Below are 13,892 nucleotides of genomic sequence, written 5' to 3'. Positions count from 1 at the left end.
TGGAAGGGTATAGTAATCAGCTTCATTCGAGCCTTTGAAAATAGTCAGAAAATATTATTAGCCTTAACAAAAGAACTAACATAAATTAAAATTTGCTTAGCAATAGGAACCAAAAAAATATTATTTTAATTAAAGAAAGCACCTGAAACATGCAAAGAAGAAGGATCAATATGAGAGATTGATAATTTAGAACCGTTACCTAGAATAACTTCTTCACGACCTTGATATCTACAGTGAATAGCAAAATTATCAAAATTAAGAGTAAGATGGTTGTGATACCACTATCCATAAGTCAAGATTGGGAGATTTGAGAAGAGATGCTAGCAAGATTACAAAATGAATTATTAACATTTAACACCATGATTAGCGTTTTCGATCCTCTATGAAGGACAAACACGTGTCGTGTCTGAGTCCTCCACAATTATAACAACTAATGATAGAGTTATTTAGTGGTGCTGCTTGTGTGACAGAATTATAGCATTGATTGTTTGTGGCAACAAGTTGAATTGAAGCAGAGAACCCACGGTCAGATAATGATGGAGAAGCAAAGTAGCTATCCCTGCCGCGTCTTCGATTATCATTGCCATGACTTAGACCTCACCTATGTTGAGATTGAGCCAGAGCAGTTGGCGCAATTATTGTAGATTTTTCATTCTTCAATTGTCTCTCTTCCATTAAAAGGAGACCATATAGGGTATCAAAAGATATATCAGTTTGTGTCGCGTCAATAAATTTTGTAAAAAGGCTATAAGATACAACCAAGCCACTTTTAACATACTCAACAAGATCATCCTCATTAATGGTATGTTGTAAAGCAGCAAGTTTATCAGCTATACTAGAATTCTGAATATACATCTCAATCGAATCAAAATTACGACGAAGAGTATATAACTAATTTTTAAATTCATGATTTTTTGACTTCCATGCTGTAGCATACGTTAGAATTAATTTTTTTTCAAGCTGCACGAGACATCTCAACGTCTACTATTTGTGGCAACACACTCTATAAAACAGACTATAATCCAACTCAAAGCTATTTGATCCTGACGTACTCAATTATGATACACAAGATTCAATTGATTTTACCAAAAAATCTTTTTGAAATTGATTGAGATCCATCAAGATGATGCTTTAATCTACAACCACAAATTATAGGCAAAAATTGAGTTTGCCAAAGTAAGAAGTTTGTTGAAGTCAGTTTGGTTGAGATTCGATGGATATAGTTAAACGACGGCGATGATAACATTGTTGCTGAAGCAACAAGCGCAATGACAACGTTGGTGGTGGTTGGAGTTCCTGACATATATGGGTTTTATTTTTGTAGCGTTACTCTTTTTTTTGGCTATTGATACCATGTAAGTAAAACCCAGCATAACATTCATTAATCATATAAGATGTATTATACCGAAGTTTTATACATAATACAATTACATAAATAACCCTTAGTAGATACATTAACTAATACCTAAATATCATACTTATCACTGCTAACTACCTCTTTCTATAAAACTCATCTTTAAATTTCGATGATACCTTTTTATCACACAAGACTTTAGATGTGAACCTTCAATACAATGTGTGATATTTTCGTCAATATTTCGACTTTTTAAAATTACTAGTGTCTATGAACGTGCTTTGCACGTTACTTCCTATTAATTATCATATAAAAAGAACTTTGATAACTAACTTGAAGTCTCATTCCGACACCCGACTCGGGACTCGACTCCGACATCCGACCTCGACACCCGACACTTGAATCAGGACTTTACTTCCTAACCAAGACCTGACCCTGACTCCCGAGTCATTTTTCGATCCAATATTTGTTCTAGGACTAGACCCGAGATTCAACTTCTGACTCGAGATCTGATCTCGATATTTGACTCTGGACCCACTCGAAACTCAACCCCGACATCCAACCTCGACACCCTCACCTGACACTGTCTCGATATTTGACTCTGGACCCACTCGAAACTCAATCCCGACATCCGACCTCGACACCCTCACCTGACACTAATTCGGGATCGCACTTCCGACACCAACTTCCGACCTTGGACCCAATCCAAATCTTACATCGAGACCCGACTTCCGACCTAAAATTCTACCTTGGACTTGACTTTTTAATTGGGATCTGACCCCACCTGATCCTAACATCAGACACGAGATCGACCTCGACTTTCGTCTCCTGACCCGACCTGATTTTTAACTTGAAATCTGATCCCGATATTTAAATAAATCCAAGATACTTGAAACGCGAATTAAAAATATAATTAGCCGTTTAAAAAGTGGTTATTTGCCAACTATTCCCCAAATTCCTGAATATAAGCGGTCCTTCTTTGGGCCTATAATTTGATCCGAAATAAGCTGAACAGCCCAAATTTGTCTTACCACGAACAAGACCGACCTGCAAACTGCCCTACCAAGGTCCATGGTCCAAGGTCCAAGGTCCAAGGTCCACTCGATCACAGAACGATCATTCTCATTTCCGATCAATCGCCGCCGATCTCCGCCTCCTGAACCATCCACAATCATGCTTCGACAAGGTTCTAGACTCCTAACTAGAGCCACCACGATGACGTGGCACCGCCTTTTTTCAACTGACCTGCCAGCGGCGAACCGCGTTGATTTCACTTTTGCGGAGGCTTGGAAGAAAGTAATACCCAATACGGAACCACCTATGACTCCATCTTCCTTCATGAAATCTAGGCCCGCAACTCCATCATCTATCCCTTCTAAGCTCAGTGTCAACTTTGTCCTTCCTTATTCATCTGAACTCTCCGGTAAAGAGGTAATCTACAAACAATTTTTTTTTTCTGTAAACAGTTCTAAAATTTTCTACTTATTGTAATTTGTGTAAAGTAAAATGGGATTCTGGAAATGTTTTGGTGAAATAGGGAGAATTTTTCACTTTTCCCTTATGCTATCTCTATCTCTATCGTTCCTCTGATTGCTTTCTCTATTTTGACTTTTTTCGTATTTTAATGGTCAATTTCCTTTGAAGACATCTTAAGAAGTTTTCTTTTTTTAGATTTGTTTTTTCAAACTGATTTTTGACAATTAACAAGCTGAGTGAGGCAGAGAAAAATGAGCATTGGTTGGATTACAAATACATACAGTCTTTGATTTATTAATGTTCTTTGTGCGTGTTTTAGGTGATTCTTTATAATTCCAACTTTTCCCATGCTAGTTAATGAGTTGAATTGATAGTGGTTGCTAGTTTCAAGTATCAGAACCAGCTGTAAAGTACTGTTAACCTATTTTAGTTTGGTTGTTGTTTAGTTCAAGTCTCACAATCAACTGTAAACAGTCCATTACTTTTGCTGATGTTGTTGCTTAATTCTGAAAACTTATGAGACATGTTGAAGATCAATCAGCTCATGATTTGCAGATGTCATGCTAGTCAATTTCTCATGTTAAAGCTTGAAATGGCTGGGGTGCAATAAATCCTTGAGTACTTTCAATAAATCTTGCTCCAGATAAGCTCTAGTTCTGTTGTACAAAATTGGACAATACCAAGTTTACATTTTGTTAGCTGATACAACAACAACAACAACAACGAACCCAGTGTGATCCCACCATGTGGGGTCTGGGGAGGGTAGAGTGTACGCAGACCTAACCCCCACCTTAAAAGGTAGGGCGGCTGTTTCCGAAAGACCCTCGGCTTAAGAGAGAAGAACAAGGGAGGAGAAACAAGGAAAAACAAGGAAAAACAAGACATAGGTCAGTAAAGCCAGGCATATAACAGACAATATAAAAATATAAATAATGAGAGCGATAAAGCGATAAAGTCAGGGTAGGAAAGATCGGGGATAAAGGGGCATTAACTACTATAGATAAAATAGGATACCCAAAGTAGACTGGGCCAACTAATATAAGCAGTAATCCCATGCAAAATCCTATGTTAAGACAAATGAGCGCGACTACGACTACTATGGAGAACCGATCGTCCACCTAGCCCACTATCTTAGTCTGAGTCCTCCATAGCCTCCTATCTAAGGTCATGTCCTCGGAGAGCTGCAACTGTGCCATATCATGTCTAATGACCTCTTCCCAATATTTCTTCGGCCTCCCTTTGCCCCTCCTGAAACCGTCCATAGCCAACCTCTCGCACCTCCGCACTGGAGCATCTGTGTCTCTCCTCTTGACATGCCCAAACCATCTCAGTCTCGCTTCCCGCATCTTGTCCTCCACCGATGCCACTCCTACCTTGTCTCGGATATCTTCATTCCTAATTCTATCCATCCTAGTGTGCCCACACATCCACCGCAGCATTCGCATTTCCGCGACTCTCATCTTCTGGACATGAAGTTTCTTGATTGGCCAACACTCCACCCCGTACAATAGGGTCGGTCTAACCACCACTTTGTAGAACTTGCCTTTGAGTTTTGGTGGCACTTTCTTGTCACACAGCACTCCGGAGGCGAGCCTCCATTTCATCCACCTTGCACTGATGCGGTGTGAAACATCGTCGTCGATATCCCCATCTTCCTGTATAATAGACCCAAGGTATTTGAAGCTTCTTTTCTTTTGAATGGCCTGGGTACCAAGCCTCACTTCCCCGTCAGCCTCACGCGGCAGGCCACTGAAACTGCACTCCAAGTATTCTGTCTTGGTCCTACTCAATTTAAATCCTTTAGACTCCAACGTCTGTCTCCAGCCCTCCAGCTTGTCATTAACTCCGTTGTGAGTCTCGTCAATCAGGACTATGTCATCTGCGAACAACATACACCAAGGCACCTCACCTTGTATTTGTCTAGTCAATTGATCCATCACCAGGGCGAATAGAAACGGGCTAAGAGTCGATCCCTGGTGCAACCCCATCGTAACAGGAAAGTGCTCCGAGTCCCCCCCTACCGTCCTTACCCTGGTCTTAGCTCCATCATACATGTCTTTAATCGCTCTAATGTATGCCACAGGTAAACATTTCGCCTCCAAGCATCTCCATAGGACCTCCCTTGGAACTTTGTCATAGGCCTTTTCTAGGTCAATAAATATCATGTGTAAGTCCCTTTTCCGCTCCCTATACTGCTCTACCAATCTCCTTAAGATATGAATGGCTTCTGTAGTCGAGCGCCCCGGCATAAATCCAAACTGGTTCTCTGAATGACATGGAAATAAAAGCTGGAATGTTACTACATTGGAGAATTGTATCAGTCAAGTAGATTACAAATGTTTTGGTGTTAAGACTTGTTAATTGAATGGAAATATATTAAGACCAGGTAGTCAAGTGCTTGATACAGAGCGTATGTCTTGCTTTTTTCCTGCTCTTGCTAAATGATTTATTTGTAAGCAATATGCCCCCTCCCCTGTTGCTTTAACCATACATAGTTCAACAATAACTTTCTGTGGTCATTGACTACAGAATTATTACGTGCACAAAATTTGGTTTCTGCTCTGCAGTCTTTTTAGTTTGCAGCTTCTTTAAATGTCTAGTGATGCTTGTCCTCTACCGTCAATATTATGCGCGTTCAACTTGTCAAGTATATGTAATGTGTTTTATTTTTAAGAAAGGCATTTCCTTAACAATCAAATGGAATCATGAGGCTAAAATAATGAATTTGCTTCTGGCAGGCAAGCTACCATTCATTTTTCTATCTAAGTATGTGTCCTTTTTCAATTGATCCATCTTTTGAGCATCTGGAGTTTAAGAATTTTGAATGAATATCTAAGGACTCTCTTGAGACATGTTTAAGATAATAGCAGTTGAAATATGTGGAAGTATGGTAGTCCAGAGTGGACACTATATCAAATCCAAAAGTAGCATAAGTTAAACTTAATTTGTATCTTTTTGGCTTTGGAAAAAGGGAAATTTTGTTACAACAACGACAACATACCCGGTTAATCCCACTAATTGGGGTGTGGGGAGGGTAGAGTATACGCAGACCTTACCACTACCTTGAGGAGGTAGAGAGGCTGTTTTCGAAAGACCCTCAGCTTAAGTGCATCAAACCCACATAAATGAAGACGAAAGCAGTGAACAACATAGTCGATAATAAGGTAAGGAAAGCAGTGTACAGTCCAAGAGAAGGAAGCAATAATAATAGCGAAATATGAGATAATCTAAACAAAATGCACAACATATGGCAAGAACTACAAGGGTATGACTTGTTCTATGATAGGCACTAACGAGCCTACACGGTCTTGATAGATTTTTCTATTGATTGAAGTTTCTCCAAGACAATACTCCATTCTTACTAGCCTTCTACCCTAATATGCGACATCCACTCCTTTCTATTAGAGTCATGTCCTCGGTAATATGAAGCTGCACCATGCCCTGTCTAATCACCTCTCTTCAATACTTCTTCGGCCTATCTCTACCCTTTCGGGTACCTCCTAGAACCAGCCTCTCGCATCTCCTCGCCGGCCCATCAGCACACCTCCTTTGCACATGCCCAAACCATCTGTGTCTTGCTTCCCTCATCTTGTCTGCCATAGGAGCCACTCCTACCTTCTCTTAGATAACCTTATTCTTAATCTTGTCGTTCCTAGTATGCCCACATATCCATTTCAGCATTCTCATTTTCGCAACGTGCATTTTCAAAAAAATAACCAAATAACCCCCAATCTATTACCGAATTTTCAACTACACACTTATACTCACAGGAGTCCTATTACCTCCTTAGACTATTTTAACGCGGAATTATTTGCTCCCTAAATGCTGAGGTGGCAAAGAAGGTGTTCACTCTCTCAAAGAGAGTGAGAAGCAAGAAATAATTAAAACTTTAATTTTATAAATATTTTTTTCATTTCATATTAAATTTTCTATATTCTTTATCATAGAAAATGTTTTCTTTTATTCTTATTTATTGTTTTTTTACCTTCTTTCTCTTTTTTCTTTTTCTGTTGAACAGATCGAGTTTTTTCTCTTCAACAAATCGAGCATACTGGTGGCGGCTCACCTCCACCACCAGGTCTCCGCCCTCATCGGCTTTCCACCACTAAGTCAATTTTCATCTTCAAATCATACACTTTTCCCCAATTTGAAAATTTATCAGTGGCTCAAAATCAAAATTGAAAGCTAGGAGAATCAAACTTTTGTCAATAAGGGAGAAGATTTTGTTGGGTAACATATCCAATTAATGGAGAAGAATTCATTAATGAAATCATTGTGTAAGAGACCCATTAATGGAGAGGACCCGTTTATTAAAATTATTGCAAGCATTAGTCGAATTTCTCATGTTAACATTGTTAAATCAAAATCAACACTAATCCCTATGCTATCCCGATACCTTCATCCAGACAGGCCAATACCATTTACTAGCGATTCTCCAAAGAATAATATTACAGTACCAGAAGAGGAAGAAGCAGTTCCGGCGGCAAAGTTTTCCGTTTGCCTCTAGTATCAATAGAGAATAGTGAGGTTTCAATGGTGCCTAGAAATCCGATGAAGGTAGAAGAGAATGTTGTAGCCATGGATGGTATCCTCCTCTTCGATCTGCAAAAGCTTCACAAAAACAGTTAGAAAGAGGAAAAGAGGAATGGGGAAGGAAGGAGAAAAAGAGAAAATGTAAATATAAAAGAAAAAGAATAAAATAAATAAATAATTTTTTTTATATATAAAAGGTAATATTGCGTGGCAGGGCGAGTGCAAATCATTGCCTAATATAAACTTGGGTGTGAGTGTGTAAAGGGGTATATATTTCTCTTTTAAAAGATTTAAGGGGGTGATAGGATTTTCGTAAAGTATAGGTGTGTAGCTAGAAATTCGGTAATAGATTGGGGGGTTATTTGACTATTTTCTCTGCATTTTCTGAATATTTGATAGGCCAGCACTCCACCCCATATAGCAAGGCCGGTTTAACCACCACTCTGTAAAACTTGGCACCTTCTTGTTACACAGAACTCCAGAGGCAAGTCTCCATTTCATGCATGCCACCCCAATGCGATGTATGACATCATCGTCAATATCCCCACTACCCTAGAGTACGGACCCAAGATATTTAAAACTTTTACTCTGGGGAATAGTCTATGTGGCAAGCCTCACTTCCACATTCGATTCATCCAGTGTAGTCAAAGGCGCGCTTAAGCCCTGAAGTGAGGCTCAAAACGTGTTGAGCGCTTCACCTCGCTTTATGTGCGCTTCAGTGTCGTCATCAAGGTTCTAAGGCAAACTTTTCCTTGCCAATGAGCCTCTTCTGAAGAAGTGACACTAAACAATTGATATTATAGTTTTTTTTCCATATATTTGTCATTCATGTTTATAATTTTTAGTCTTGGACTAAACATTTATATTTGTATTTTTTGTCCCTTTGTGCGCCTTTTTACATTAAAGCCCACGCTTTATTTGCGCTTTGAGCTAAAGCCCCAATAGACCTTAGAGTTTTTTTGCGCTTTTCGCCTTTGATAACACTGGATTCATCCAACTCCACACTGAGTTTGCACTCCAAATACTCCGTTTTGGTCCTGCTTAGCCTGAACCCTTTGGACTCCAAAGTCTGTCTCCAAAACTCCAATCTAGCATTAACTCCGCCTCGTGTCTCATCAACCAATACTTTGTCATCTGCAAATAACATACACCAAGGAACCTCCTCTTGAATAGATCACGTTAACTCATCCATCACCAAAGCAAATAGGAAAGGGCTAAGAACTGATCCCTGATGTAGCCCCATCTCAACTGAAAAAGGCTCCGAGTCTCCTCCCACCGTCTTAACCCGCGTCTTAGCTCCATCATACATGTGCTTTATCGCCCTATGGACATCCTAAAATGGAAATGGGTCAAGTAAATCGTGAGTCGTGACCAAAGAGGTAGCAGTTGTCAGATAAATTGATATTTGAGATCAATTGGATCAAGGAAATTTCTTATGATACTGATAAGCTTTCTTATATCTTAAATTTTCAAAATAGCAGCTCTGTGCGTGTCACTTTCTAGGGGATGAATAGATTTGTTGGTTGTGTTTGACAAGGAAAAAATGACTGATGATTTGAGCTTTCATTTTAATACAATTTGGTAGTCTGTTGATTCCATAAGTATCTGGCTTAGGTACCTCACTAGAGAAAAGTATTTGGCATACTAGTCAAGAAGTTTAACTTGCAACATTGGCCTTCCAAAAGGAATATATGATGGCATATTCTTTTACTTTCTTATGCTACAAATAAATAGTTCAACAATTCATTTGTATATTAGTGGGTGTTTGTTCGGTTCTTAAAGTCGGAAGCAGATTCAGGATTTGAATTTTATGGATTCCGGATGCCATTGTACCCAACAACTATTTGAGTTAGTGGGTTCGAAATATAATGTTGTACGTATTTAGTAGATTCCTTTACACAAACACTTCTTAACATGTATACTGGGCTGCGCCAAAGCTACTTGGTTCGTCAAAACTGTAGCTGTAGCTTCTACTGCTTCCCCGGGCCCTTCCAGCAGCTTAAAGTATAGGGAAAAGATAAACCGAAAACTTTTTGACAGTTGGTGTTCTTACAGCCTTTCTGAGCAGTATAAGACTTCTCGACAGTCTATCTGCTTGGGTGTTCACCGCTGTCCGGAAATTTCTAAGGCTACTTTTAATTGCGCATGGTTAGTTACTCTTAGAAATTACAAGTACACATAATCCAGTATCTGACTGTAGTGTGTATTATGTTTTGGATTAGCGACTGAAAATGTTGCCTGAATCACTCTAAAAGTTTGTTGTTCAGTTTCAATCCTGTGGCTGGATGTCACAGTTGGTGTCATGTGATGCGAGAAGACTTGTCTATATGAAGAATGTGCATGGATTACATTATCTGAAAATTCTAAGTCCAAGATGTTTATTCCTTCTTTTCAATTATATTGCAGGTTGATATGGTTATCATCCCCGCTACTACTGGACAAATGGGTGTTTTGCCTGGGCATGTTGCAACAATTGCGGAGCTGAAGCCCGGTGTCCTATCAGTTCACGAAGGCAACGATGTGACCAAGTACTTTGTGAGTGGTGGGTTTGCATTTGTTCATGCAAATTCTTTCGCAGATATAGTTGCTGTTGAAGCTGTGCCACTTGACCAAATCGATCCCAATTTGGTTCAAAAGGGCCTCACAGAGTTCACACAGAAGCTAAGCACTGCATCAACTGATGAAGAGAAAGCTGAGGCCCAGATTGGAGTTGATGTACACAACGCCCTTAATGCTGGTCTAACCGGTTAAATACAGTCTCTGTCCCTGTTCAATTTTCTTTTCCTTTGGTATCTGTTGGAAGCCGCAAACCCTTTTCAACAGATATATCCCCGTGCATGTATGACCTGTGTTACCTGTTTTTAGTGGCCGATTTAGTCCTGCATCACATGAATAAATGAAGGGGACACTCTCCTAATGTATATGTGGTTAGATGCCATATCATGTATACTTCTGAACTGCAGTGAGGAGAAATATATTGTTTCAAAGAATTTTTTTCAGTAGTAGCTGAATTTTCATGCTATCTAATAATGTCAGAATGCAGTGTCCTCCTTCCCAGTTCTGTTGCTTCATTCTTTTAATTGTTGTTACATTGCTTTATGTCGCCTAAAATCTTCTTCTAGCACTGACATTAACATGCCTTGAGCTCCTAAAGATGAATTACAAACCAATGAGGAAGAAGTGTATTAATGTAAACATTCAATGAAGGATGAAAAACTGGTAAATTGTCGAATGAAAAGGACCTCCTTTTATCCTAATAGATTTCCTACTTAACAAAAAACTTCTTTCTAGCACCTGCAATAGTGAAAGCTTTTTGTGTCATTCGTATGGACATGGTCTGTTCGTCGTATTTAGCACTTTCAAGAACTGAAATAGTAGTTAACCATCTTTCTTCTGCTTTCCAAAGCTGAACTAAGAGGGCTAACACAAATTATTCCGCCTCAGAATCTGTAGTTTCCACATACATCTCTCTAACTTCATTACCGGTTTGATAATCCTCTTCCTCCTCTCTTTTCTTCCTCTCTTCTTCTTTTTCCCGCTCAGCAGCTTGAGCTTGAGCTGCTTCAAGCCTAGAACTCACTGCCTCCCATGATACAAGCTTCTCCATAAAGATTGATATGTAGTCAGGGCGTCGATTCTAGAGGAAAGGAGATGACAAAGCAACTGTTAAACCCGCACAATCTTTTCTATAGGAAAACCCGGGACATACTAAAGTAATTTTATCAGCTAGGCTTACCCGAAAGTCAAGATAGTAAGCATGCTGCAGTTTCAAATAAAAGATTTAGGAAATTAGATTTGGTATCAATAACCATTACAATCACCAAAAAGCATAAATATACGGCCAAAAACGAATCCAGTATATGGACAAAAGAGCATGTTCTGCTTACCTCCCAAACATCTATAGTGAGGAGTGGCTGCATCCAATAAGATACAGTTGTGAGATTCACCTAATGATTTTAATTACCAGGCAAGAATTTGACATCTCCACCAAAGAAACGGAGAAGGAAGCAGTTCTACTCACCGAGTAATCCCAAATGAGGGGGTTTACAGCATTAGGTGTTTTCACAACTTCAAGCCTTTTGTCCTCATCAGAAGGATGGGGATTTGACGCGTTTCCTACATCAAGTCTATTTGCTTTGTCTATAAAGTAAGTAGAAGAAGCATTAAGATTATAGTCAGGGTTATACGAGCAAGTAAGTTTGCAGATTAAAGGTAAAGAATTTCTCACATGCAAGCCACGCCCACCCAGAACCAAATTGTGTTGCAGCAGCTGCCTTAAATTCTTTAACAAATGCTTCAAAGGAGCCAAAGTCTCTGTTGATTAATTTTAATAATTCACCAGACGGCTCTCCTCCTCCACCAGGTTTCATAGACTCCCAGAAGAATTGATGATTCCAAGCCTGTATAGAGAGAGGGGGAATGTAAAAGACATGGACTTAGATTGAGAAATAACAACCAAAACACATGAAACTATCGGGCCATTGGACTTTCCTATGATGTTTATTTTCTTCTTATTGGTTCTATGTTATTCTCAACACCTAACTGTGATCGTATACAAATATGTATTAAATTGGAATGCACTTGGATCGATTGTAAACAAATATGTATAGTCTTGATAAAGAATCTTATTTCATGACCATCTCAAACAGATTGAGAAGTTGAATGATGGGTATTCCAGTTCTGTTCTCCAAAATATACATTGCTTTTGGAAGAAGGCAACAAAGGGTGGGGGTGAGGGATCTACTTGTCTTCTCACCTGTGCAGCATTGTTGAATGGTGGAAGGAGATTGCCTTGGTTATATGTAATAAGTATTATGTCCTCTAGCGTCAGCTCATCCAGTTCTGTTCCGACTATTTGCTTGTTTAAGTTGTCGACATAGGCCCTGTGATGCTTCCCCCAGTGGTATTCGAATGTAGTACGGCTCATATGAGGCTCCAGAGCATTCTACATCATGATATCCACATGTGAAATGTCTAAAGCATATTGAAGGAGAAATACTAAGTTAACAGGCAAGGAGCCATGTTATCCTCTTCTTTGAACAAAGGTCTATCATTGTTTTAAAAAACACATGATGAAGCATTATCATTCTTCAGATCGGGAAATGGGAAGGAGCCCATCATTCCATGATTCCAAGGCTTGATTTTTTCCCAATTCATAAACTTAAGATCATATTACTTAATAAAGCTCACAGTCAATACACTACTATAAAAGAAATTCCAATGCTGTTTGAAAGTTGGAACAATAAATACCATGGGATAAGGCGGAGGATTCAGCTCAAATTTAGCTGTAACTTTAACGGGACCAGCTTTTCTCGCCAACTGTTTCTGCAACCAAAATTCTCTTCAGCAATACGGAAAAAGTAAAGACAGAGCCTTTATTCTTACTGAAGCATTTCGTCGAAAACCATATGTGCTACATGAACTCAAGTTGATATTCAACTCCTTTTTTAGGCTATCTTATCAAATCTAACCGAAAAAAAGTCAAGAAAGCAGAAATACCTTGTGGATTCTCCAATTTCGGCTTCGAAATGACTCAAGAAATCCTACATTGCCAATACAAATTAGTGTAAAAATACAGAAAAGAAAGGTAGTTTTGAGTGAGATACAGAGGGAAAGAGCCGAACCTGGGGAAGGAAGAAATGGAGAGGGGAGAGTAGTAGAAGCTGTTGCGGCGGCCATCATTAGTCCTTCAGTTGTGAGTGCTGATTTTGGCTGCTTGACTTGTGGGGAAAACACTTGAATCTATCTGGTGAAGATTTAACAAATGTGTTTTTTAACTCTTATTTTTAATATTGATGATTCTGATTTGATCAATTTCATTAGAATAATTAAAAATTTTGGAGATATACTAATATTTCAAAAATTCTGAAAAGTCTTGTTTTTTTTTTTTTTTTTAAATTTCAAATTTGAAAATTTTCTTTTTCATTATATTTTTAATGTTCCTTTCTCTCTCATTTTATCTCTTTTCAGATTTCTCTCTCCATGATCTTTTTTTTTCTCTCTCTTCCTCTATTTTTTTCCTTTTTTTATGGTCTTTATTGTCGTCGTTATCTTCGCCGATGTTCATCAATTTTCAATGTGCTCTTTTTTTTATCATTTTTTTACAACCTGTTGCAACATGTTGCATGTTGCAACATGTTGCATGTTGCAACATGTTGCATGTTGCAACATGTTGCATGTTGCAACATGTTGCATGTTGCAACAGAATAACAATTTTCATCTGTTGCTACATATGTCATCATCTATTGCAACATATGACTTAGCTATTACAATAACTTTAGCAACTGTGAAGTGAAGGAGAGGGTGGTTATGACAGCAAAAAAAGTGTTGATTTTGTTGGAAACAGTTAATGTGGAGATGGTGATTGTTGTGGCGGCGAAGGTAGAGGAGAAGGAGGTGGAAACAGTGGTGGTGGTAGTGGTGGAAGATGAGGAGGTAGTGGTGATGGAGGAAGAAGAGGAAGAATTGATAGTGGTGGAGGTGGTGACGACAACGAAGGTGGAGGTGGTGGTTGTTATGGCGGCAACGA

General features: G+C 39.0%; 2 protein-coding genes across 2 annotated transcripts; one reads left to right on the top strand and one right to left on the bottom strand.

Annotated features, from left to right (window-relative positions):
* Positions 1 to 2,346: 2,346 nt before the first annotated feature.
* LOC129893939 (ATP synthase subunit delta', mitochondrial-like) lies at positions 2,347 to 10,361 on the top strand. Its single transcript, XM_055969382.1, has 2 exons — positions 2,347 to 2,785; positions 9,770 to 10,361. Exons 1-2 carry the CDS (start codon positions 2,426 to 2,428, stop codon positions 10,112 to 10,114), a joined length of 705 nt encoding a protein of 234 aa, XP_055825357.1. The 5' UTR covers positions 2,347 to 2,425; the 3' UTR covers positions 10,115 to 10,361.
* Positions 10,362 to 10,533: 172 nt separating this feature from the next.
* On the bottom strand, positions 10,534 to 13,160 carry LOC129893938 (superoxide dismutase [Fe], chloroplastic). Its single transcript, XM_055969381.1, has 9 exons — positions 12,988 to 13,160; positions 12,863 to 12,906; positions 12,614 to 12,688; positions 12,120 to 12,308; positions 11,592 to 11,763; positions 11,385 to 11,503; positions 11,251 to 11,277; positions 11,100 to 11,123; positions 10,534 to 11,000 (listed from the first exon to the last, which is right to left on the bottom strand). Exons 1-9 carry the CDS (start codon positions 13,043 to 13,045, stop codon positions 10,794 to 10,796), a joined length of 915 nt encoding a protein of 304 aa, XP_055825356.1. The 5' UTR covers positions 13,046 to 13,160; the 3' UTR covers positions 10,534 to 10,793.
* Positions 13,161 to 13,892: the final 732 nt, after the last annotated feature.

Source organism: Solanum dulcamara, chromosome 7 (assembly GCF_947179165.1).
Source record: "Solanum dulcamara chromosome 7, daSolDulc1.2, whole genome shotgun sequence".
Classification (NCBI taxonomy): Eukaryota; Viridiplantae; Streptophyta; class Magnoliopsida; order Solanales; family Solanaceae; genus Solanum; species Solanum dulcamara.
The sequence above is the reverse complement of the archived record's forward strand: the minus strand, read 5'-3'. Positions and strand labels throughout refer to the sequence as shown.

Bases quoted from the DNA above. Each gene is read 5' to 3' on its own strand.
- LOC129893939 (XM_055969382.1), top strand. From the start codon at position 2,426: ATGGTCCAAGGTCCAAGGTCCAAGGTCCACTCGATCACAGAACGATCA. The intron at 2,786-9,769 runs GTAATCTACAAA...ATTATATTGCAG, and splicing joins CTGAACTCTCCGGTAAAGAG to GTTGATATGGTTATCATCCC.
- LOC129893938 (XM_055969381.1), bottom strand. From the start codon at position 13,045: ATGATGGCCGCCGCAACAGCTTCTACTACTCTCCCCTCTCCATTTCTT. The intron at 11,764-12,119 runs GTGAGAAGACAA...CTCTCTATACAG, and splicing joins CATTCAACAATGCTGCACAG to GCTTGGAATCATCAATTCTT. The intron at 11,278-11,384 runs GTGAGTAGAACT...TATTGGATGCAG, and splicing joins CCCTCATTTGGGATTACTCG to CCACTCCTCACTATAGATGT.